The 26,045-nt window shown below is 50.8% G+C and overlaps 1 protein-coding gene across 2 annotated transcripts; it reads right to left on the reverse strand.

The window, feature by feature from the left end:
• Positions 1–6,496: 6,496 nt before the first annotated feature.
• On the reverse strand, positions 6,497–24,984 carry SLAMF1 (signaling lymphocytic activation molecule family member 1). Of its 2 annotated transcripts, none has more exons than XM_027827025.3 (7): positions 24,411–24,984; positions 17,714–18,043; positions 16,681–16,965; positions 13,540–13,638; positions 11,038–11,111; positions 8,417–8,512; positions 6,497–7,178 (listed from the first exon to the last, which is right to left on the reverse strand). In XM_027827025.3, exons 1-7 carry the CDS (start codon positions 24,472–24,474, stop codon positions 7,122–7,124), a joined length of 1,005 nt encoding a protein of 334 aa, XP_027682826.1. In that variant the 5' UTR covers positions 24,475–24,984; the 3' UTR covers positions 6,497–7,121. The 2 variants fall into 2 exon arrangements, with proteins under 2 accessions (XP_027682826.1, XP_037738618.1); XM_037882690.2 differs by having other exon boundaries at positions 8,417–8,509; positions 24,411–24,935.
• Positions 24,985–26,045: the final 1,061 nt, after the last annotated feature.

The following is a 26,045-nucleotide window of genomic DNA, read 5'->3' on the forward strand; positions in this document are numbered from 1 at the left end:
TAACCCCAGGTTTCCCCCTGAGATCAAGGGTGGAGTTATTAGTCATTTCCATTGCATGGTGCTGCTCACGGTAAATAGGGGGTTGTTTTCACTGCATCGTTAGCACCGGCTCTTTGCCAGATTTTAGCCCAACCTCCCCTACCATCCACACAGAAAAATCCAGAACCGGGGTTGGAGCTGCCTTAGCCCAGGGTAGCTGACCCAGAGGGGAGTGTGGATTAGAACCTGGGCTCTGCTTTAACTCAGGCTGGAACCCACCCGCTTTCAGTGAGGACACAGGCTAAACCACTCCAGTCTGACTGGCCTCCGGTGTGTTCCCACAATTCCCCCCCCCCGAAGAACAGATACGTTCTCCCACAATCAAGAGGCAAAAAATTACAGCATCTCAGCACAGAGCGCCCTGGGACACACACACACACAGGAACTCCGGTAGTGGTATATAGTGGGGACGCTCCCGCCCAGGGTTGGCTAACCCACGCTCACTGTCCAGCGCAGACATTCCCCATCCTAAAGATCGTAACACTCTAAATACACAGAGGGTGGGAAAACTAACAGGAGTACAGAGAGGCAAAGGGGTTTGCCCATGCTCGGGGTCAGATTTAGACCTTAAGGAGCCCCTAGGCACAGCATCTTCAGTGCCTCCCCTGCCCACAGACTCCCCCTCTCCCCAGCGCCCTCCGCATAACCCCACCACAGCTGCCCAGTGCCCCACCCCGACCCCCCCACCCCAACACACACACACACCCCCTTCCTCCACCCCCAACTGCCCAGCACCCCCCAGCCTCCTCACCACCCAGAGCAAGAACCCCCACAAAGACCCCAGAGACCCACTCTCCTGCACCCTGCCCCCCAGCCGCACTACCGGCCCCGCCAGGACCAGAGTGGCAAACTGAAAATTTTTTGCACACAGCTGGGCCTCTGCTGTGTGCTAATTGGGCTGCATGTTGAGAACCACTGGCGGATGTATTAACTTTTAACCCACTTTTAACTTTTAGGCGCCCCTAGAACCCCGGCACCCCTTGGCACGTGCCGACTGTGGCTAAATGGAAATCCGGCCCTGCCCACGCTCACCCAGCAGGTGAGCAATAGAACCTGCATTAGAATTCAGGCCCCCTGCCTCCTGCTCTATTTCCCTAAAGACGGGAGTGCGGGTGCTCAGTAAAACCCAACGGCATCTCCATATTTTTGCAATTGCACTTTTTTCCCCCCTTCACAACCTTTTGTGAACAGCGGTAGCACCGTAGCAGGAGGTATTGGGGACTCGAACTCTGCCCAGGGGCATAGCCCCAAAGCCAGGGAGGTACCTTCTGGTGGGCCAGTTGAAAACTGTTTTTCACCTGGCTTTGCAATAATGGTTTAAAGAACCCACTGGGTGCAAGTTCACCGGTTTTCATCAGACAGTGAACAAATGTCCTGCCAGCTGCCCACTGGCTTTGCAGAGGTGGGTGAAATTCACCCCTGTGCAGAGAGTGAGTGCAAAGTTGTGTGGGCTGATAGGGGCATAAGTGATACCTCAGCCTTGCTCATGGGGGTGAGTTTCACGCTGGGGGCAATAGTGGTTCAATAGTTATGTTCATCCTTGTGGTTCACCAATCCACCCCCAGCCTCCCACACTGCACTTCATCTGACACCTGCCCTGCAGGCAAGGGGGGCTGTGTACATCTGCCTCATTCCCTACACACCATCATTCATTCATCTAACTATCTTTGCTACCCTGAAATGCTACACGCCATCATTCATTCATCTATCTTTGCTACCTTATGTCCACCCGTGTAAAACTGGGGCAGCTTTACTGAGTTCAGCCAAGTCACCCCCAATTTACGCCCCTATCAACAGCAGCACAATGCGGCCCCTCTTATCAAAGCACCGATCATTTCCTGTGTCAAGATTCCTTCCCCACTCTGAACTCTAGGGTACAGATGTGGGGACCTGCATGAAAACCTCCTAAGCTTCCTTTTACCAGCTTAGGTTAAAACTTCCCCAAGGTACAGACTATTTTACCCTTGGACTTTATCACTGCCACCACCAAACATCTAACTAGTATATAACTGGGAAAGAGCCCATTTAGAAACATCTTTCCCCCCAAAAATTCTCCCAAACCCTACACCCCCTTTCCTGGGGAAGGCTTGATAAAAATCCTCAACAATTTGTATAGGTGAACACAGACCCAAACCTTTGGATCTTAAGAACAATGAAAAAAGCATTCAGATTCTTAAAAGAAGAATTTTAATAGAAGAAAAAGTAAAAAGAATCTGTAAAATCAGGATGGTAAATACCTTACAGGGTAATTAGATTCAGAACATAGAGAATCCCTCTAGGCAAAACCTTAAGTTACAAAAAGACACAAAAACAGGAATCTGCATTCCATTCAGCACAGCTTATTTTATCAGCCATCTAAAGGAATCAGAATCTAACGCATCTCTAGCTAGATTACTTACTAAGTTCTAAGACTCCATTCCTGTTCTGTCCCCGGCAAAAGCATCACACAGACAGACACAGACCCTTTGTTTCTCCCTCCCTCCAGCTTTGAAAGTATCTTGTCTCCTCATTGGTCATTGTGGTCAGGTGCCAGGGAGGTTATCCTAGCTTCTTAACCCTTTACAGGTGAAAGGGTTTTTCCTCTGGCCAGGAAGGATTTTAAAGGTGTTTACCCTTCCCTTTATATTTATGACATCCTGCTAACCATGTTCAAAGAGCAGAAGCCACTTTCAAAACTGAAACAAAGTGGGTTTGTGTAGGGGGAGTTTGCACGGTCCTGCTTCACTACTGCTTTCCATCTACGGAGGCGAGGCGCCATTCACCCCCTGCATCAATGATTCCACCACAGGGGGAGGACGGCTGGTGTTTGACCTACTGCCCTCCCCATGAAGTTCTGCTCCCCAGGGGATGTGTTGAATATGCCAGACACTTGCCCGCCCTGGCCAGCACTGCCGAGCCAGGGGTCCCACAGCACAGCAGAGTTTGTGTTCGCCTTGGAATTGCAGCCAGCTCCTTCCTTCTGGGATGATTTAGCCCAGACTAGGATTTAAGGAGATCCCATGAGGTGACAAAAGGCAGCACAGGCTGGGAGCCAGAGAGAGCCCTGGGGTCTGTCTGTGTCCAGCAGCGTCAATACAGAATCCCCTCTGTAGGCATCGCAGCCCGGCCCTGTCCGTTCACTATGGCCGATCGCATCTGGGTGGCTTTGCCCTAGCTGGGGGGCCTGGGTTATGCTAGGAGAAGCTGGTGTATCTAAGGGGTGAATCCATTAACTCCTGAAAGCGCTTTACTCTCTGCCAAGGTAGGAATAACTCTCGTACGCTGATCGATATCCCCACTGGTCTCCTGCGGGTGACTCATTTTCCCGTGAAACTGTGGAACCAACATGGATAGGTACACGGGGCATCCTTGTCTGTGACCCCCACTCCACCCAACGAGGATAAATACCAAGAAAAACCTGCCTCTCACCACTAAGAATTGGGGGTGTGGATTATCCCACTTCAGCCCAGTCCGTGCTTCTGATACCTTCCTGGGAAGCAGCTGCTGCTGGGCCACTGTTGGGGGTGGGATATGGGGCTCGATACAGGCCTGATCTGCTCTGGCAGGTTCCATGTTCATGTGCCCATGTCGTGAGCTGCAGACCCTGTGTCCTGGCCTCAGTGTGAATGAGAATCAGGGGCAGCCCCGTCTCTCTTTGACCCAATAATCCACCTCCCTAATCCCAGGCCATCTCTGCATGCTGAGCTAATCCCAGGTGTGTTTTTCCCCAGAGGCAAGTGGCTAGCAGAAGAAACGGGGAGGAAAGGTTTCACCCTTTCTATTTCAAGGGACACCTCCCCGGCCTGGGAAACCCCGGGCCCATTAGAAGCAGAGTCTAAGGTGTCTGAGGTTACCAGCCAAGGCTATCTCAGGCTGCATGAGCAAGGACACCTCGCTCCCCACACGGAGGAGGTGGAGGAGAGGTGTGAACTGTGTGCAAAGAGCACCTATGACTCAACGCTCCCTGAGAAGGCCGGATGCTAAGGACACAATCCTGCCCACTGGCGGGTGCAGAACGGTGGGGACCCGTGCAAGCACGACACGGCGTGGTGGAGAACCTGGGGCCGACGTGCTATTCTAGCCCAACAGCAGGGGGGCGAGTCCGACGCAGGGTCTCGTTAGCACGAGGCTCACGCTTACGCCCACCTCCTCGCTCCCCCGGCAGCCCCGGGATTGCACAAACACAAAGGGCATCACCTCTTGGCGCCTCCCGAGCAGCAGGGAGCAGCCCCACAGGCGCAGCGGAAGAGCTGGCCAGAAGTCGGAATTAAGAACAAAACCGAGCGCCGGTCTAGCTTCAGCATTCTGGCCTGCAGGCACCCCTGCCTCCCTGGAGAAAAGGGATTCTTGAGAGAACAAGAACCTACAGAGGGAAGACCACCAAGGTGGAGAGGAGGATGCGAAAGAACGTGCCTGGAGCGGGGAGGTTGGGTTTTCAGTGCGCTCACGTGGCGCCCAGCAATTAAAACCTCAGCAAATTTCTTTGGAGGATCGTAGCAAAGTGAGACTCACCAGCACAGCGCCTCCTGCTGGTCGTCTCGGGAATTAGCTCACCAGCCTACAGAGCACCTCCAACTGGCCGGTGTCTCGCCTGCCCCTGGGTCCCTCCCAGACCCCGGTGCCCTTTAGCTTGGGGCCCCAGCAGTACCCCACCATGCTCTGGGTCTCCCCTACGAGGGGAACCCTCAACCCTCTCACCCACCTTGCCTCATTGGCTACTGCTCGTCATCTAGCCCCCGCTCATTGGGGCAAACTGCAGTCTGTCATGGCCACTCATCATTGGCAAGGGGGTTAGGACCTGCTGCCTTTGCCTATTCCCAGGCTGTATCTCTGCAGCCCCAGGACCTCTGTAGGCCTTCAACAAGGCCTGCAGCCTGGGGTTTTACCAGGCTGGAGCGCCCCAGCTCCTCTGGCCTGGCCTTTCCCCGCCCCCTTTTCTCCCCAGCAGCTGGGTCCTTCTCTCTCCACAGCTAGACAGAGACTGACCTAGCTCCTCCCTGAGCCCTTATAACAGCTGTGGCCTGATATGGGCGTGGCCCCAGCTGTGGCTGCTTCCCCAGTCAGCTTAGACTTTTCTCTAGGAGCAGGTAACTGCCTCGCTACAAGGATTTTATTGTCAGGGCATTATTTTTTTTTCTCCTTTCCTATAGCTGGCGCACACAGTCAGCTCACGCTGCACAAATAACATTAAGTTGTTCTCTGAGGTTTCCAAAGCAATTTACAAATGCTGTTCTCCAGCCATGCTGTATGTCAGTATCATGATCCCCATTTTACAGCTTGGGGGAAACTGAGCCCCCCAGGGAGGCAAAGGGACTCACCCAAGGTCGCATAGAGAGTCGGTAGCAGAGCTAAGACTGGAACCCAGGAGTCCGGATGCTTAGTCACTACACTCGGACTTCTAGACCATGTTGCCTCCCAAGTTAATGCAACATGAGAACCTTTTAAAAACAGTCTGTGTCATTTATCAGACTATCCCTACCCCTTCTCACAGGTCAGAGGGGTAAGTACATCAGGAATGAGTCTGCCCATGGTTGTGACATTTTCTGGGCTTGGGGGGGGGGGGGGTCTAGTCTCTGATGGTGAAATTCACCCCTGCGCAGAGGGCCGGCCCAAGGGCTATGTATAACTAGAGATTTCAAAATATGGCTTCATTCTGAATCAAAACGACAAATCGCAATTGCTTGGGGGCACTCGGAACATTTCGCTTTGATGCCATTTCATGCTGAGTTCAGCTTTTCTACAAACGCCGTAGTAGAACGCAAATATGTGAGAGGCATTGTAATATCTGATGCAGAATTTTAAAATAATTCAGAACTGTCAGAATGGGACGTCGCAACAGTATTGGAATTTCCGCCCCCGGTTTTCTTCTGAAATGAAATTCCAGCAAAAAATTGACCTGACTTTGCACGGCGTAGAACTGCACGTTTCTATGGAAGAGGGTTTGGTGGATGTTTCTCCAATCAGTCCTATGTGCAAGCCACTCTGTCCCCATGTAGGGGTGACTGGCCCGCATAGCAAGGTTGGTGAGCTTGCAACATGGCTGGGAGACTCATGCTTTAAGATCCAGGGTTCAAGCCCCACGGCCGACAGAGCCAGTATTACAAGTGGGGGCTTGTCTGTGGAATTGAGCAGGGGGGATTTAAGGTCAAACTGGCGTGCAGGCCTCATGCTGGACCTCTGTGCGGGGTGAATTTCACCCTCCTTGGCACTATGCAGAAGCAGACAGGGGAAAATTGATCCTCAGTGTGAAGCTGATTGAATCAGGATTAACCCTCCCTGAGCCCACAGCAGAATCCCCATGGAGCCTGCTCCTGCTCTGGGACTGAGAGCCAGGTCTAACATTTCTATCCTATCAGCAGTGGGGTGATAATGCATAGGGACAGCATTCACCTGGGCCAAATTCACTGAGGATGTAAATCTGTAGCCCCATTGCAGACCAGGGAGCTAAGTTGATTTACACCAGCTGAAAATCAGCCCCTTGGATCCAGTTCGCTTTATTTTTGAAACCCTCCATGGAACTTGCAATAGACAGATTCACTGTCTCTGCTCCCCTCTAGTCCTCCAGCATCAGCCTCCTTTCGGAGCCATTGCACCATCTGGCTGCCGGTGGTGAGAGAACCTTCTCCTTTGCAGCTCCGGTCACCTGGAACAGCCTTTCTGTATCTCCCTCTGTCTCCTCACCTAGCCAGTCTCACCTGCAATCCTCCCTCTTTTTCCTGTGCTTGTCTCTCTATCTGTCCAACCTAGGGTTTTATACGGCCACCCATCATCGTTGTCTTTGGGAGCCTCTCACGTAAAGTCAATAGCAAAGTCCCTCATGGATGTCTCGCTTCACTTAGATTCTTCCCCTCTGCTCTGCTGTTACAAACTCTGTGACTCTCGTTTACAGCCTTGGGACTCGGTTGGGATGCAATGAGGCATGGTTATGCCAAACGCTATTGCACGGTGGAGTTTTATCCCGTTTCTGTGGAGCCAAGGGGGTTTCACGTGGACGTGGGTAAAAGTTCAGCCAGCTGGAGAGATGGGTTTCTGCTGCGTGCAGGGTAAAAGTCCGTCGGTGTCTCCAGAGCAGCTACAATTTTGCACATTCCCCGGGGAGGGTCTCAGCTTGTTATGGGCATCACACTGGCATAAATGGTCATCAGCCCTGGATCTTGGGGCTGGGAAAGAAAATAGGGCAAGAACAGACAGTGAGTGCGCAAACCAAGTAATGCTCATGGATTGATGAGCCGACAAACCCCCCTGCAGCCCCATGGCCTCTGCTGCCACTTCCAGCATTAAAGGGAGCGGGAAGCAAAGCACCCTCTGGCCCATCAGTGGGGAGCTGAGTTCAAGAATTGCCTGTCCTGCTCCCAGCCCTGCAGGAAGAAGGAGACGTGTAATACGCTGGCAGAGTGTGTGTGCGTGTGTGTGTGGTGGGCCACTGGAAGATAACAGCCTACTACTGCTGCCATCTAATTCAAACTGGAGCAGGGGCAGAGAAGGGCTGCCAGGGTGAGCAGGGGAATGGAGGGCTGATCTTTCCAGAGAGGGCCAAAAGAGCTCAGCTTGTTTAGCCTAGCCAAAGGCAGGCTGAGAGGGGAATCTCATTGCTCTCTGTGCATACAGCGGGGGAAACACCAGGGAGGGAGAAGAGCCATTGAAACTAATGGACAATATTGGCACCAGAACAAATGGGGATAAACCGGCCAGGAGTAAATTGAGGCTGGAGATGAGAAGATTTCTAACCATCAGAGGAGGGAGGTTCTGGGGCTGCCTCTCAGTAGTGGGGAGAGGGGAAGGGGGATGGGCAAACTGCCCAGTTGGTCTGAGGATGGAATTTGATCAAGTTTATGAATGGGATTCTGCGAGGGGGGTGGCTGAGAGAGCAGGGACAGGCCTCTGGGACCCAGGAGGTCCCTGCTGGTCCTACGTTACAATCTAATCCTGGAGCTCAGGGTCAGAGATTTGTGCTGTGGGGCTGAACGTTCAGGGATGAAAACCCGTTGGCACCTCATGCTGCGGGGCTGTTGTGCAAATGGCCAACTCGGCTGCCGAAAAAGCTTCCCGGTGCTTTGCCTGCGTTCCCAGGCCTGACATTTCTAGTGCCAGCGAATGAGTTGGGCAAACATCCCCAGACACGCTCATCTGCACCTCCAGGGCCGGCCCCTCGGCAGATGTAAATCAGGAGTAACTCCACTGAACCCAGTGGAGGATTGGGCCCAACCTCGTTTCTGCTCAGCATGGGTTGGCCCAATTTTTTTGTGGTGACCCAACCGTCTGCTCCTAGAGCGAAGGGCTGGACGCAATAGGAGCGAGGAGCTCCTTGCAGGGGGGGATCGCTGATGACAGCCGTTTCCTCCAAGGGGATGCTTTAGCTGCAGGGCTGGCAGTTAAAGGCACACGAACTCCCTCTCACCTGAGTAGTGTCTGGAGGTAGCCCGGTGGCGGAGACGTAGATGGTGGTGCACTCAGACCTCTCCTCCACGGGAGGGGGGCGAGGGCTTTTCGGCTGCTGTGCAAAGAGAGAAACCTGTGAACTCAACGTCTTCAGCGGAAGGAACCCACCACTTCCTGCCCAGATAGGGAGAGCGGCATATGCTAACTGCGGCACTCAGCCTCCTGGAGACCGTGCTCAAAGGTGGGCCAGGAAACCACCTGTGACTGGGAGGGTCTTGGGAGAAATTGTGTCTGACGAAGCTGACGTTACACTGGCCGCTTCTGAATTACAGGCTAGATTCCCCCAGGCCAGCATGTAGGCCAGCATGCCTCTCTACACCACCACCAGCCAGCAGAACTGGCCAGATGTGCAGTGGGGCTGCATGCTCAAAGAGGGGTTGATTTGAGGGTGCTCCTTGCTGCTCCCGCCCCAGTCTCTCCCAGCAGGACATGCAGAGAGCTCCCAGCCATGGCCCATTGCCTGCCAGTGCCTGGCCAGAGACCAAACTCATCTCGCTGGAGTGTGACTGCCGCCGGGGGCCAAGCCAGCCGCCCAGAGGCGAAATCCCCAGGCACTGCACAGCCGCTCCACACCGTCCCCGACAGCCTGCTTTAGCCACCTCAGCTTTTGCAACAAAAAAACCTGATTCTGATCTCATAGTGACAGGTTTCAGAGTAGCAGCCGTGTTAGTCTGTATTCGCAAAAAGAAAAGGAGGACTTGTGGCACCTTAGAGACTAACAAATTTATTTGAGCATAAGCTTTCGTGAGCTACAGCATCCGATGAAGTGAGCTGTAGCTCACGAAAGCTTATGCTCAAATAAATTTGTTAGTCTCTAAGGTGCCACAAGTCCTCCTTTTGATCTCATAGTGCGTCCTTTGGTCCACGCTATGTACGGATTCAATGCTGAGCCTCTATCGACACCCAGTGGCCAAAAGTGTCTGGCTCGCAGGGCTCCCTGCCTTCTCTTTGAGACTCAGCCAGTGAGCAGAGCCATGTTTTGGGGCATTACTTGGGTAAACTCCCACTGAACTAGGAAATGACCTCAGCGTTAGGCAGGTCGGGGGTTTAGTGGTCAGGAACTGCTTCCAGTAGGACACTGTGACAGGGCTAGTTGCTCTCCATTCAGGTCTGTCCTTGGGTCTGTCTCTGATGTTATCAGTATTTATGCTGCAGCAGGTAAGATTCTCCTTACGGGGGGCCTTGGAAGCGTTTTCGTTGACCAGCCCTCATGCACGACAGCCATGTTATGGCGGGGAGAAGTTTGTAACATTGCACCAGGCGACTCCTTCAAATACATCAGCAGCTGAACGGTGCGCGAAGTGCCTCTCGCTCCGTGCCTCTTGCTCAGTGCGCTCGAGCCCTGCGATCGCATGGCTGTGGCAGGCAACAGGGCTGCACGGGGGTCACTGAGGGCAGAATTTGGCCTGCAGAACCTCGGGTGATTTGCAAGAAGGGAAGAACTCAGCATGGCTTGCCCAGCAGGGAATGTAGCCGGGCTGGCTGCTAGGAAACCAACGCAAAATGTCCTCTTAGTGACTAGATCAGGGAGTCACTGAGAGGTGAGAAACATGGGGCTAGTTCTCAAGTCCCGCAGAGCTGCATGAATGTCTACACCCCACGCTATGGCCGGGCATTGACTGAGGTGTGAGCCCTAGCCCCCTTTCCATCCACACACAAATCAGTCTGACTCGGGTCAGCGAGCACTCAGGACCCTGTGAAGGAGATGGTCAGAGCCCAAGCCCAGCTGGGACTCAGGTCCAAGCCCTGTCATTTTGTAGCCTGGACACAGCTCAAGCCGCAGCTCCGAGTCAGAAGGTCTGTGTCATGCAGTATGGATGGGTTAGCAAGGCTGTGAGACCCAGGTCCAGCAATTGGAAGCCCAGGTTTACGATACAGCCTGGATGCTCAGGTGCAGGCTTGTAAATACAGAGTCCACAAGCCCGGGTCCCACAGAGCTGCAGTGCAGACATACCCATAGAGGCTTCTCTGAAATTGCCCCTGTGAAAACTCAGCTGGGGCCAGGGCTGCTGTGCGAGACAGAGTGGAATCTGTCACACACCCCATAGCTGCGTCTGTCCCTTCTCGGCAGACGGGACGTAAACTTCTTCAGGGTGGTAAAATGAGAAGACTCAGTGACTCACGACTCGGGCGCAGGTCCAGGGAGCAGGAAGGACCTAGGTTAGGGTTGCCGATTTTGGCTGGATGGATTCCTGGAGATTTCATCGCTTGACATAATCTTTAATTAAAGATTAATCTTTAATTCCTGGAGACTCCAGGCCAATCCTGGAGAGTTGGCAGCCCTAAGCTAGGTGAACATGGTGAGTTTTCTGAGTACAGCTGGATGCTAATGCAGTTTAAAATCAGTCCCAGAAGGGTGTCAACTCCCCTTTGTGTGGAAACGCCTATGCACGACTCAAACTCTAGCAAAGCAGGACGTAAGTGATACATGAGCCTTGTGGCCCGCTTCCCTGGGTAGAATTCACTCATGTTGTAGATGGGACTTTAACCTTCCAATGGAAGGCCATGGCCGCCGAGGTGGGGGCTGGGGGGGCTGCACCCAAGTTCTGTCGCACACGAAGAGCAAACGCCCAAACTCACCTCCACCCTCTGGACTTGTGAGTAAATTGTGCAACTTTCCTTTTCCTCCTTCAGCTGAGAATGCTCTTTTTGGCCTGATTGGAAAAACAATTGCAAGGGTTTTTAGGGCAGGAGACACACAAATGTGACCATGTCAGCCTTGCAGTCTAGATTCGTAGAGATACAGGCAAGGACCTGTCAGAATACATCACAATTCTTGCAGTCTAAGCGTTCGTCACCCAATAAGGTCCTAATGAAATTCTGGCTTCCTCTAAGATAGCAGTTCCCAAGCTTTCGGAAGTTCAGCCACCTGAAACCAGTCACATCCCCGTTCAACTCCACTGGGTGTCGTGAAAGGCTGATGGACAGGGCAGGTCAAAAATTTTCCATCCATAGGATTTTTTGACAGAAAAATTAAGGTTCTCAAACAAAAATTTTTCATGAAAAGCATCTGCTTTTGACAGAAAATTTCAATATTTTGTCACAATATTGAAAAAAAAAATTAAGCCAAAAGTTGAAATATGTCCATTTAAAATGGCCTCATGGAAGTTGTAGTTCCAGATGATTTATGCTCCCATTCTTCTTTATGGGCTGAACTCTCTGGCTGGACTGCATCTCCCATGATGCACCTTGCACCAGGATTCCTATGCTATACCTGCTCTCCTCATGAAGAAGGGAGAGAGCCATGCATCATGGGACACGTAGTTTAACCAGGCGTCTGGCCTATAGAGGACAATGGGCGCATGAGGTGCCCAAAGTACAACTTCTAGGAGGATCAGCCATTGCCTGGCACTTTGTGCAGACATTTGCACCTATGCAAAGTGGGTGTGAAACACTGTTGTTCTGATTTGCACTCATGTTGCACTAACATAAGTGCCTGCACAAAGTGAAGCACAAGGGTAAATTACTTGCACCATGCCTTTCTATTTATCTAAGATGTATGTGAGATACCTAGCATGGTATATCTAAGCTAGGATCCTTCACTTCCCCTTGAAGTCATGAGAGGCGATCATATCAGAAGAGTATATTATGAATATCTGACTCACATGATGTTCGAGTGGTTACATTTTTTTTTAAACCTTCCTTCCTGCCTCTTAACTCTGTATGCTTCTGTTCTCTTTAAAACTAAAATAACTACTAGGTGGAGCTCCCTTGAGACTGAATGCATGGCTAGTCTCTTCCCCATGCTAGACTGCTCAATACAGGTGAAATTCACTCATGTGCAGAGACGCATGCGGGCATTTCCAGACTGGGTCAAACCCAGGGTCTATTAGCCCACGCTCCCGTATCTGACAGCGGCCAAGCACCAGCTGCTGAAGGCCAGGTCTGCACTAGAACCTTTTGCTGGAGTAGTCAAGTAGTTAGGGGTGAGATCTTTAATGACGTTTTAACACCAGCAAAAGCCCTAGCATAGGCAAAATTGCACCAGAAAAGAAGCGCTTTTGTGGTTATGGCTTATTTCCTTTGGGGAGCCAGTATATGCCACACCAGCAAAAGCAACTTTTGCCGCATAAACTGCATCTGCACTAGGAAGGTTTGTCAGGATAGCTATATACCCGCAAAGCTTTTCCAGTGTAGGCCTGGCCTCAATCTCTCCGTGCCTGCGGTCCCCATGAGTAAAAAAACAGCACTTCCCTACATCACAGGGGTGCTGCGAGGATGACTGTATTAAAAATTGTGAGATGCCCCGTTGCTGCAGTGATGGGCGCCAGGTAAGTACCTTAGACAGACAAAACTCTGGATGTTCTCATTATCTGGTGTATGTGTCCAACCCTGCTTTGAATGCTGCTAAATGTTTGGCCTCAATGACACCTTGTGGCAATGAGTTCCACAGGCTAATGAAGGCGAACTTACGTGGTGCAAAGACTGCGTGCTGGCCCTTTGCACAGGGATAAAGTTCACCCTAAAGACTCATCTAAACACAAATGTCATATGGCTTTAACTATATTGGCGTAAAGTGCTACAAATCCCCCCCGCCCTTGAGTGGACGAAGTTAGGCCAGTAGGAAAGGTGTTTAGTGTCGTGTGGGAAGGGGAATAAGCTATACTAAGATGCCTTCAGACCAGTATCACTAGGGTTGTGCTGGTGTAAATGACTAGAGCTCTCGCTGGCCGCATCACACTGGTACAAAGCTGCGCACTGACCAGGACAGCGGCTTGGTCTCCGATCAATGCACAGCAGCTCACCTCAGCCTAACGCTGGAACTGGCTACGCTTCAGTTTGGCTCCCGCTAATTTACCTGTCCTGCTGCGCCCAGTTAACTCCAGCTCCCCGAGCGGCGTAGCGTCACGGGAGGTGTAATTCGGCGGACGCGGTGTCAGGGTAGACACTCCATGGCTTACATCGACTGTTACTGGCTTTCACGAGCCGTCCCACAATGCCCCACGCTGATAGTACACTCAATACCGGCAAGGTGTAGCCACGCACAAGCTTGTGCCGGCGGCTGTGTGCCCACAGAAGTTAGGTTTACAGTGTGGACTTGGCCTAAGACCATAACAAGTTCCCAATGCCTTGAAATCCTACCTTTGTGTCGTAGCCGGTATGTGACCCCTGCACAGAGGACCAGAACCCCCACAATGGCTATTGGCACGATGAATTCCAAGAGCTCATTCCTGAGCGAGCCTGGAAAGTAATTTACAAAGAAAAGAAGATGCTCAGTAACTGGTCCCTGAATTTGGTGCACTGTTCTGAGGGGGTGGGGGTGATCGTTAAACAGGAGTGAGGGCTCATGCGGCTTTCAGATCACATTGCCGCTTCATTTATCTTTTTAATCGCAATTTATTATCTTTGTGTACAAGAGACAGAAAACACAGGAAGTGCAGAATCAGCAGAAGGTATGGAAGGTCCCAATCCGGGCTTCACTTTAGATGTGTAAATAGCCCCATTGGGACTCTCTCTGGCAGAGTAAAGGGGACATAAAAGCGGGAGTCAATTACAACCCCTTTACACATGTGTAGACTTCAGTGTAGCTGAGCGTCAGATCCATTGTCTATATACTAGAGCTACTCATGTGCTTAAAGTTAAGCACGCTTGTGTTTTGCTAGATCAGGGAAAAATTTTCAAAAGCACTTAAATGATTTAGGAGCCCAAGCACCCAGATTCTCAATGGTATTCAAGCTCCTTACTCCCATTGGTTTCAAAGGAAGTTAGGAACCTAAATACCTTTGAGGGTCTGGGCTTTAAAAGCCTAAATCTAATTGAAATTCAAAAGTCACTAGGGGCTGGATTTTTAAAGGTACTTTTGCACCCAATGCCCATTGAAACCAATGAGAGTTGGGCACCTAAATACCTTTAAACATCCAACCCTAAGTCTCTTGCTGTCCCTCAGCCTCACTGGTGAGCTGGCAGCATAAGGGTTAATTAGTGACCCGAGCTGCGATGGTGAAGCAGGACCAGAGCTACTTAACTGGAGCTGGGACCTCAGTGGAGGAAGGAGGATGCTGGAAGGCGAACAAGGCGAGTTCTCCTCTGGGAGGAGCTGCCGGAGGCCAGGCTGAGGTACCCCAGGGTGTAGCGTAGGGGAGGGAGAAGGGGGGAATTGTGCTGGGGAAGAAGCCGTTCAGGAGGACCTCGGCCGGGGCCAAGAAGCCAAGGAGTCCAGTCGAGCCCCAGAGGGGCAGAACAGAGAGGGGGGACATTGTTTGTTCGTGCACTTTAAGTTGGAGCTTTAGTAACCCCGGGAGGGGCGTGAACTGTCACGTGACTTGGCAGAAGGGCTGGGCCCTTGACGACCCTGGAGGGGAAGTCGAAAGAAGACACTGGCTGGAACTGGCCATCGCGGGGCCAAGGCAGTGGGAGGAGGATGGGAGAGGTGAAGTCCCCTGTAACCCTGTGTCCAGGCACAAGGAGGCACCCTAAAGGTGAGAGCACCCGCTTACAAGCGCTCTTAAAATGTGGTCCTAGGGGGCCGAATTCTTACGCTTCCCAATCACGTGCCAAATGCCTGGAGCTGCTCCACCCGTCGCTGCTTCGCTCTGGTTTTACAGCGGCCTGACTCCATTCACACAGCTGGCTTGCCAAGCTCCCGCGGGCGGGGACGCCCCTGCGGCGGGGTGACGCCACGGAGGATGGACTACACCGAATGCTGATCTCTCATTATTACTAGCTATCGTTGGTACTGGGGGGTGTCTAGGAGCCCCCGTCGCGGACCGGGCCCCCATGGCATTAGGTGCTGTACAAACACAGAGCAAAGGGACTGCCCCGCCCCAAAGAGCTCCCAATCTATGTAGAACCCAAGGGACAACAGGTCAAAGGTGGGAGCACAAGGAACCAAGGAGACAATGGGAGTCCTAGTGTCAAACAACCGTGGATCTGATTCCCACTCACTCCAAGGTCCCTTTACCATGAGGCGTAAAGAGGCCTAGGGGTGAATGAAAATCAGGCACAGACTCCTTGTTGTGCTTTTTTATGTCTATACTGGTTCTGCTCCTTAGGAGTTGGCTCCCAGCCCTGATGCTCTAGTTACTTTTGCAGTAGGACTATCATATGGTCTATGTTTGTAAAGGGCCTGGTCCAGCTAATTAAGGGGGTGGGTTTCCCCCCACCAACACAGGCTAGCAAGGGGCAGGGTGGAAATCTGAGGCTTGTGGCCTCTGACAATGTTCCTTCAAAGGAATGGAGACTTAAAAGAAAAATGTCCCAGGTTGAGGTTTAAATATCTCATTAAAACACCCCATAAAAGTCCCCCGCGTCATAAAAGAGGTGTCAGAAAAACCCCAATGAGAGAGAGAGAGTTCTATCCCTCAGAGGCTATTCGAGAGGAAGTTCCCACAGAGGGTTTTAATGTTACAGTCTAGGTGCGATTTACGTCCAACCTTGGGCTTTCCTGTACTGTAGCCGAGGCTGCTGCATGATTAGCTCTGAAAACCAAGCGACCATGAAACCAGAGGTGGTATTTTTATTTACATTAAAGCTCCCGCAGGGCAAAGAGGTCTTTAAAGTGGATGCAAATTACAGTCAGGGCCCTCATTAAGGCTGCTTTATGCAGCCAGAGTGGTGTAAAAGACCCTGGTGTAAATCAGCCCTCAATGTCCTCAGCCCCACAAGGAAACTGACCAGTCCCAGTGTCTGTCTAGATGTAAATAGTGAGTAGATAAGGTGCCAGCAGATGGAGCTCAAGAATATGAGGTGTAGTTTGGGGGTTTGTAGGACCACTACAGAGGGCTCCTTACCCAGACCTCTGAATGCCCGGAGCCCGCATCTGGCTGCTGAAATGGGCCCTTTGAGCTAGTCCTGCTTTACATGGGCATATGCAAGAAGAGAATCAGGCCCGTTGATTTCAATGGAGCTATGCTGATATGCACCAGCTGAGGATCTGGCCCACTTAGGTACCAATGCTTCCTTCAGAGCCAGTCTCAATGCCCATGTCTTGGGCAGTGCCCATGAGTTTAAGCCAGGTTGGCAGGGCCCAGGGCTCAGTTCTGAGCTCAGAGACATGGGCCCTGAGGGTATAGATGGATCCAGAGCCTGCCTGGGAGACCCACTGCAAGGTAAGGATGTTGGGCCAAGGCCTGGTGCAGCTGATTTACGCCAGCTGGGGATCTGGCCCATAGAACCAAACCCTGGTGCCAACGCAGCCAACAGCCAAGCGGCCCTTGGCACCGGTGGGCCCAGCCACTGCACAGCAAGAGGGGATTTGCCCCTCTCTCCTCCAGCACCACTTACCGCCTGGCTTGTTGCTGCACTCCACGGGGAAGCTGAGCCTGGTGGCTCGCTGGCTGACTCTGTTCCTGGCGGTGCAGGTGCAAGAGACACTGCCCTCCCCCGGGGTGAAGGAGAGGTGCAGGAAGCTGTCATTGTATGGGTGCAGCTGGGAGGTGTTGCCCTCGCTGCAGTTCCAGCTGTAGGTCACGTTGTCCCCGCTCGTCACCAGGCAGCTCAGGTTCATGGCGCAGCTCTCGTTCCCCAGGGTCTTGCTGACCATCTGGATGTTGGGGATGGACACCTGCTCTGTAGGGAGTGACAGGGAGGGGAGACAAACTGATTATCTGGGGAAGGATGGAACTGACAGCCCTGCGTGAAAGGCTGCCGGCCTGATGTGGCTCCCAGTCCTGCTCTGGGTCATCCCACCTCCAGGGCATTTAGATGCCGGCAACATCGGCGCCATTGGACTGAGCAGCAAGTCCTAGCTGCTGAGGCCTCCCCTGGCTGCCAAGTTCGATGCAGCTCCATGAGTCGTGTTTTATGCAAATTATGTCATGAGATCATTTGCATATTTGTGAATAATTTGCATACACCCATGAATGTCAGATTATCTGCTCCACGCAAGGCTTGCACAAAACGTGGGCCCTCTCGCTAGGGTGTCTGGGTGCTGGGGTGTCCGTAGCAGGTGGGGAGGAGGGTGTCTGGGTGTGCTGGGTAGGTGGGTGGGTACCAAAGGGCGTGTGGGCCATTGGGTGCTGGCGGGTGTTTGAACCATACTGAGGCAGATGGAGGGGTGAGTGCCAGGGTCTCTCCAGCACCCCTTGCAGGGAGAGGCTGGGACTGGAATAGGTAGCAGCTCCTCCCACAGCCAGCACTCTTGCCCCACTCCCTCCAGGACCCCCTGCTATCTGAGGCTGGAATAACTGAAAGCATGCACCATTTTCATCAGGCCAATAGCCTTTTCTCCTAGGAACTGACCAGCCACAGAGCTAGACCAGCGATCGGGGTCCCAGGGTAGGTCCCCAAACCCGCATACGAATACTGTGCTCATTACCATACACTTCCAACCGGAACTGCAAAGACTGTTCCTCAAAGCGTTTGTTCACCGTGTATTCATAGTGCCCTGCATCCTCTCTCCTGGTCTCCAGTATTTCCAAGGAGAAGTTCTCGGGATGAAACTTGATCCGCTCTTTATCTGCCATTAAATTGGTAAGATTTCCAGAATACTCGACGATAAATGTCTTTGTGTCTTTAGCCGACGCACCTACTTTCCATAGAGCTTTGCCAAATTGCAGAGTAAAATTCTGAAGTTCCGGCGTTATGCTCAACAGCGTTGAGCCCCCCAGGCTTCCGTAGACCGTTTTTTCCGACCCAGAGCTCATGCCTGCAAGGAGCAATGAAACAGAGTTAGCACAGACATGAGTTGATGTTTTACAGACGGCAACACACACAGCGTCGTCCACCCCAAGAGTGCAAAAATCACGCGTCAGACCTCAAAAACATCATGAGATGTTTAAAAAGTTATACATTCTGGAGCTCTTTTATTTGCCATCTGCTTGCTGAGCCTTTAGGGTTACAGTCAGGCTTCCTTTGTAGCTTTGCTCCACAAACAGGAGCGCTAGAAACTTACTTTCATTATTATTTCTAATGAAAGCGGAGATACTCACCTAATCACGTGACTCCAGGACCTGGGGTTTGAAGAAACCTCTCTCCCCCTCCACCAAAAGGCAAACTCATGATAAAATTACAAGAGTTGGCAACAAGCCAGCAAAAGTTTGGTGGCCAAGGTCCACCAACTAGCAAGCCCTGTTCCATTACTAAGAGTGTGCTTGTGTCTTGGGTGGCACTGCTGCTCCATAAGAACGGCCCCACTGGGTCAGACCAAAGGTCCATCCAGCCCAGCATCCTGTCTTCCAACAGTGGCCAGTGCCAGGTGCTTCAGAGGGAATGAACAGAACAGGGAATCATCAAGTGATCCAGCCCCTGTTGTCCATTCCCCGCTTTTGGCAAACAGAGGCTAGGGACACCATCCCTGCCCATCCTGGCTAATAGCCATTGATGGACCTATCCTCCAGGAACTTATCTAGTTCTTTTTTGAACCCTGCTATAGTCTTGGCCTTCACAACATCTTCTGGCAAGGAGTTCCACAGGTTGACTGTGCACAAGGGGGAGTAAGACAAGTGGGCAGGGAGGAGGGCAGTCTTGGCTCTGCCCCCAGCACACCATCCAGCGCTGCACAGTTAGTGAGGGCCAGAGGCTGTTGATGGTGCTGCTGGTGGAAGTGGGAAGCAGGGTTTCGATTGTGCCTCTCTGAATTTCTCCCTCCCCTGCTCTGTTCCCGAGAAGGAACCATTGTCTACAAGTGGCAATGAAAGGCTCTGGCGGAGGGAAGGCAGGGGGACACTAGGCTGCGAAAAAATCACAGCGTAGACAAGGGAAGCCCAGCTTGGGTATGTAGAGAGAACGTAGGGTACATACCTCAGGGTTCAGGCATGTCTTTATTCTACTTGCCTAAGCATTGCCTCGCTGGCTGTACAGCTGTTTATACCCGGGCTAGAAGGAGCACGGCGTATGGACTCCACGTGCCACTGAAAGGCGGGTGCAGTGTTGACGGACCTTTCGATTTGTAGTAACGAGAACGCTTGGCGGTCCAAAGCTGGGAACACCCCAATATCCACCAGGGCCAAGAACACACCAGCCCACTCGGTCAAGAGACAGAAAACGTTTTCAATGGATGTTCCGTCTCTATTTGAGTAGGTTAAAAATAGGGACAATTGCACCGCGTGTCTTTCTAAGAAGTCTGCACCTGCTGTCACTCGGCTGTTCTCCATTGAAGTCAATGGCAGCCAGACCTCCAGCCCGGGCTGTTTGGCCAGCGTTGCACTGATGTCAATAGCTCAGAGACCAGCTACTGTAAGTTGATGTAGGGCTGTGACACCGCGTGACACCAGCTGAGGATCTGGCCCGTTGTCCTGCTGAAATTAGTGGCTATGCTTGCACGGCAAGGTCAGGGCGGCAGGGGCTGGCCCGGTTGGTCAACGCCTGGGCTGGTTCGCGCCCCAAGAACCCCCGCTCCCTTCGCGAGCCGACAGGAAATGAGTTGTGTTCCCTTGAAAAATCGACACAAGTGAAAAAGTTTTCATTTTCAGCAACGGTTTTCTTCAAGTGCTTTTAGGTTGTCAGAAAAAATGGCAGCTCTATGATGATCTCCCTGCTGCTTTCATCATTCCCCTGCTTAGTTGCTAATCACACCAAGGCCTTGTCTACACTCACAGCTTGTACCACTTTAACGATGCCGGGCTAGTTAAAGCGATACAATCCCCCGCAGTGTGAATGCAGTTAGACAGGTAGAAAGGTGCTTTATATTGGGCGAGTTATTCCTCCAGAGAAGGGGAATAAGTTATACTGGTCTAAGGATTGTACTGGTCTAATTACCCCAGGTGGCACTGGTCTAACTACACTGGTAGAATTCAAACTCACAGCCCTAAATGAAAGAGCTAAACCGGTATAAAAACTGGTTCAGAGTCGGACGAAGGCTCCGTTGCAAAGCCAGAGCAGAACGTGCAAAGAGACCCTGACTCAGTAAAGCAACAAAGCATCTGCATTGATGAGCGGCGCTTGCCCTGTTTTGAAGGCATCCGGAGCCGACGTTCGAAACCCCCAGGACTCTGAGGAGGCCTTTAAGTGCAGGACAAAGGGGAAAGCCTTTGCTTGACTCAGAGCAGTTCTGAGACAGACTCCATGCTGGAGGTGACAGTCCCTGGCAACTTGAGGCTTAGTTAGATTACTGTGCTCTTTTCTGGGAACTGTGGGCTCAGGAAGGAGATGACAAATCCAAATAAGTTCAGAGGGAAAAAAATGACTCTTGCAAGGGTTAGCTATAAATGACTGATAAAAGGTTAATAAATGAGGAATCCGTTGTTTTAATAAATGACCTATTGGAACGGATGATTACACGGCCCAGCCTGCTAGACTACCTTCAGCTGATGTGCTTAGGACCATGTAGAGCAATGGTTTTCAACCTTCTTTTCATTTGCAAACCTCTAAAACATTTCAAATGGAGGTGCGGATCCCATTGGAAATCTTAGACATAGTCTGCAGACCCCCAGGGGTCCGCAGACCACAGCTTGAAAACCACTCATCCATAGCACATGTCTGTAACATGCTTGCATCATCGATTTGTTCATTCACCCTAAATGGAACCTTAATATGAGGGGCTGCAGGCATTCACCACCACAGCAATGCGGGTAAGGAGACAGGTCACTGTCTATAAGTATTTGACAGGAGGGGAATTGTTCAGGGTGGAACAATGCCCAGGAGGAATGAGCTGAAATTGTGCAAGGGGAAATTTCGATGGAGTCTCCCAGGGAAATCTCCATTCAGTAAGGTCTGTTAGATTGTGGGGTCACGTAGGAGACCCATCACTTGAATCCCTTAAAACTAGACTGGGCTCAATTCTCAAGAAGGGAGCGCTGCAAAATGTTTGCAATGAAATCTCACAGCGGATGGAATTCAGCAGTGATCAGCCGATGGAACGGAGCCTTTGAGGGAGGAAAAGATGATCTTGTGTTTGAGGCACTAGGCTGCAGACCAAGAAATCCACATGCAATTCCTGCCTCTGCTATACACTCCCTGCATGGCCTTAGGTAAAGCTCTGGTCCTCGGTTTCCCCAGCTAAGATTTTCAAACGTGGCTCGTGATTTTGGGTACCCAACTTTAGAAATAAGGCTGAGATTTCTAACAGGGAGAGCGATTAACCATTGGAGCAAAGTACCGAGGGAAGTAGTGGTGTCTCCGTCTCTTGACGTCTCAGATGAAGACTGGAGGCCTTTCTGGAAGAAATGTGTTAGCCACACACAAGTTACTGGGCTCAATACAGGGGTCAGAGGGTGAAATTGAATGACCTGTGGGATTGGAGGATCTAATGGTCTCTTCTGGCCTTAAAATCCATGAAACGTGAGACAGCTCAGAGGGACTGCCTTGTCAGAGAGTGCTGAGCACCTGCCTTCTGAAAGGCAAGTGCCTTTCAAGTGTCTCAAGTTGGGCACCCAAAAGGCCTGTTGCAAATGTCAGGCCCCCATCTGTGAGAGGAGGGTCATAATACTTCTCCTTCACACCGGGCTACTGTAAGGCTGAACTCTCATTAGGTGCTCAGACAATGGACTGAGCCGCGCTATGGAAAAACTGGTTAATAAAAACAATTTTAAGCCTCCCTGTTTTGATGTGTGTGTGTGTGGATACATAGCACTGTCCATTTCTCCTGGAAATAATTTTGTGAAGGCGTCAGCCCTCCTTGGTTGGGGGAAGTCCCTGAGAGCCCTTTTCCACCCCTTACCTAGGGTACAATGAATCACATTCACCCATCCTATTGATTACCAAGCTTTGTTTTGGTAGGAAACATTAGTTGTGAGGGATGACAGCTCATCGTTGACTGTGTTGCTGTTGTCAGTTAAACTGGAAGCAAAACCAACTCATTTTACCACCTGCTCTTTCCTGTGAATTATTTCCATGAGAGGAGGGGGTTTGCCCCAACGCAGAGAAACAACAAAGAGGGGTTCTGCCCCCCCAGATAGCAGATCCCCATCCTGCCTAGTTTGCAAACACACAGTTGTTCAGTTTCAGTAAATACCACAAACAAAATAGCTAACCCATCATGTAGCTGTGTGTTACCAGGATGTGGCAGGAATAGACGAAGATCTTGATTTTCATTTATGCTAATAGCACAGAGTGTAGATGAGAACCAGGCCCCAGAGTGGTGTGTTATGATTAGGATCTTAATAGTGACTGATAGAAAAGCCCTGTTAGATCATCTTGAAAATCCCTCTGCCAGGGCAGAGTTCCCAGCCAGAGCGCACATCCAGTATGAAGCAGGCATCTCATTTGAACTCTGACAACAGGCAAAACCGAGTAAGACAGAATCCAGGTTAAAACCTGGCTAGAGTCCAGGACCAGCAGCATTCCAAGGGAAAAGCTCCCGATGGAATCAGAGATGGGCAGTAAGTCTAAAGCGGGTCTCATGCCATCTGGGACTTTTTTGGTATGCCCCCGACACAGGAAAACCCAAGGGGAAGTTACAGCCTGTATTCGCCTGGGATGGAGCCAGTTTTGAACCAACCAAACCAATGAGAAATTCCAAACTGAGGCTGTCTCATGGTCTTCTCCTTTTCTTGAACTCATCTCATTTTGCCCCATATTGCAGCCCATTCAATAGATGGTGTCTTGCACATTGTTAATGTTTCTTAGTGGCTCGAACAGGAGCGTGGGAGCCTGGACTCCTGGGTTCTAGATCTGGCTCTGAACTAGTGTCTAGGTTACCGGTTAGAGCAGAGGACTAGGAGTCAGGGGTCCTATGTCCATCTCTGCTGCTGCCTGGGTGTGTAATTATGGGCAATCTGTCAGCCTTCCTGGTCCGCCCCTTCTGTGAAATGGGGATAATATACTGGCCGCCCTCCCAAAGAGTTTGAGCGCCTCTGTCATTAATGCCTCGAAGGGGTTTAGAGACCCATGAATGGAAGGGGCTAGGGGTGGGCAAAGCATCCTCACTGAGCCCTGTCTAAGATGGAGGCACAATAACAGAGTTACGGAGAGAGAATCAACTTCAGCTCCGGTTCCCGTTGCTTTGTTTGACGTGAGGCACGTCCTCATTGTCCTGCACGTACTTTGCTTTTTAAACAATCTTCAAATAATAGGAAAGATTTTTTTAATCTTCAGTTTTGACAGTTGTTACGCCTGCCCTGAATAACAGAAAAATCCTAATAGGACCCCAGGAGTCTTGACTCCCATTCCCCCTACTCTAACCACTAGACACACATCCCCCGCAAACTGGGAACAGATCCCAGCAGTGCTGACTTCCAATCTAACCACTAGACACACGCTCCCTTTAGCAAGACACCGTACATGCATCCCTGGACATATAGCAGCCAGTATAGCCACCTCCAGAGCCCTGAAAAGAACAGAGTCTTCTCTGCATAGAAATCCGAGATCGCAAAGACCTGCAGAATTAGGGTAATTTCATCCGTCCCGCCAGGATCACCCTGGCCAGTGCATGCTGGCTCCCTACAAGCTGTTCCATGGAGGTTTGCAACGCAATCCATTTCTAGACTTTGAGCCATCTAGTTTCAAGTGATGTAAACTTTGGGGCTGACCCCCCATTCAACAGCCTGACAGACAGAGCTCACCGTTTGTAAACTTCACCTGACAGCCAGCCTCAATCTTCCCTGGTGCTAATTTCACCCCGTTCCTCCTAGGCATTAATTAATTGTTATTATTTAGTGTGGTAGCATCTCAGACCCCCAGTCACAGACTAGGACCCCCAGCGGCTCAGCTCCCTGTGAAGGACAGTAAGTGACAGATTCCCTAAATAGTTCCATTGAAGTCAACGGGACTACTTGTGAAATCAGGCACTACACACACCGTGAGTAAGGGTGGCAGAGACAGGTACCGAAGGATTTGTTAGAAATTATTCACCCAGCTCTAATATACATTGTAAAATGATTCCTTGCTGGATCTCTCTATCTTGGTTCTCAGCTCCCTTCACAGTCCTGTGAGCATCCACAGATTAAAACAATATGATCTCTACACCCTCTGCAGAAAGCTGTTCCTCTTTTCAGTGCAGATTTGGATTCTGGCTATAAAGCACAGCAGCATCTGCCTCATGCTTGATAAACGCAGTTGTCACATATAGCTCTGAACAGCATATGCCCTCAAATCAATTTGCACCAAGACTTTTAACCATAGGAAAACGTACGTACCCCCAGCACAGCAAAAAGAAATGATCAGCAAAATGCATTCACTGCAGTCCATCTCTCGACGCATGAAACTTTGCTTGCAGTGGACTTAGTATTTAAAGGTCTGCTGATACAGCATACAGTAAGACCAGGTGTATTCAAATAAGACGCAAGTTTCTTGTGGGACCACGCATGTTTCCTGTTTTTGGTCTGCTGTGTCTTTCCTTTTTTCTTTGGGGTGGAAAGTATTCAAAGTATATAGAGTCACACTGCTTAATCCTTTACTGCACAGCTCTCCAGCAGCTCACAGCTAAATAGAATGTGATGTCTGTCTATATATAGATAGCTAGACAGTTAATACAAAACAAAAAGCCAATGTTAAGTAACAGCTAAGATTGCTTAAAAGAAAAACCCACCCAATTCAGTTCCTGAAAAGCAAAGAAATGACCAGTTGGACTAGGAAGCTCCCTTCTCCAAAAATAACAACTATCTGTCACCTTAACCATCCCCTACCATGAAGCGTGCTGTCAGCTCCTAGACAATAGAAGCACTACCCCTATTCCTCTAACGCCCACAAACCATCAACTTCAACCTCACACTTTCACAGACACATACCATCCCCTGAACATAAAGAGTGAACCATGTAAACTGCACGTGTCAATAGATCAGCATCTAAACCCCATAAATCAGGCCCCACAAAATCACAAGACTGGCTTATAAAGCCGGAGATTTTTGTAAAAACAAAAATAACCACCATTCAGTTCTTTTTCTTTGCCTTTTGTTTCAGCGCTTCTAGTCACTCGATTCATGTCTTCAAGATTTTCTCTGCAACCACAAGGCTAGAAACTTACCTTTAAAGAAATGAAAACTCAGATTTTCTTGCAAGCTTTTAAAACAAGGAGCTTTAAGGTAAGCCCCAAATAGAGGTCAGAGTTAAGGGTTTACATTAGTCTTGTCAGGACCCACGAGGGCATTGTGCCTTCTTTCTAGGTGGGATGCTGCGGCCTTTCCTCCTCCTATTGCAACACAAGCCAGGATTGAGCACCTCAGCTTTGCTTAAGCCAGTGCAGGACCAACATGTGAAAAGCCAGCCTGCAGGAATTCACTAAGTGGGAGCTGTGTAAAGGACTCACCAGCCTGAGACCATCTGCTGTATGCACTATATTCTCCGAGCACTACACTAGTTTTACCTGCAAATAGCCTCACAATGCCTGTGAGAAGCACGGCCCTCCTTTCCAGGCTGCACAGTTCCTGACTACACTGGGTTGCCCAGCAAGCCAGACGGCTTAACCAGGCCAGCGCCTGCATTCTGCTTTCTCCTCAGAGGTTAGGAGCAGATGAATTTCCAGCAGTCACAAGTTACTGCTCAGCTCTTTATAAGTAAGCACTTTTATTTTTAAAGTAAAAGCATTACAGAGAAAACACATCAAACAATAACAGTTCCTCGCTGGTGGCTAAAAGCTTGACCCGCAGCCTCACAGGGCCTCTGTAGGCCAAAGTCTTTCCTACCCTTCCCAGGAAGGATTGGGGACCCCCTTGGACAGAAGATCCTCTCGGTATGCTGGATCCGAAAGCAGGCCCTGAGTCACTTTAAACTCAGGCTCTTTATCCAAAAGACCTTCCTTTGCCCATTGGTCTCTGGAGAAACCAATTTGAACC

The sequence above is a fragment of the Chelonia mydas genome, chromosome 24 (genome assembly GCF_015237465.2).
Source record: "Chelonia mydas isolate rCheMyd1 chromosome 24, rCheMyd1.pri.v2, whole genome shotgun sequence".
NCBI lineage: Eukaryota > Metazoa > Chordata > Testudines > Cheloniidae > Chelonia > Chelonia mydas.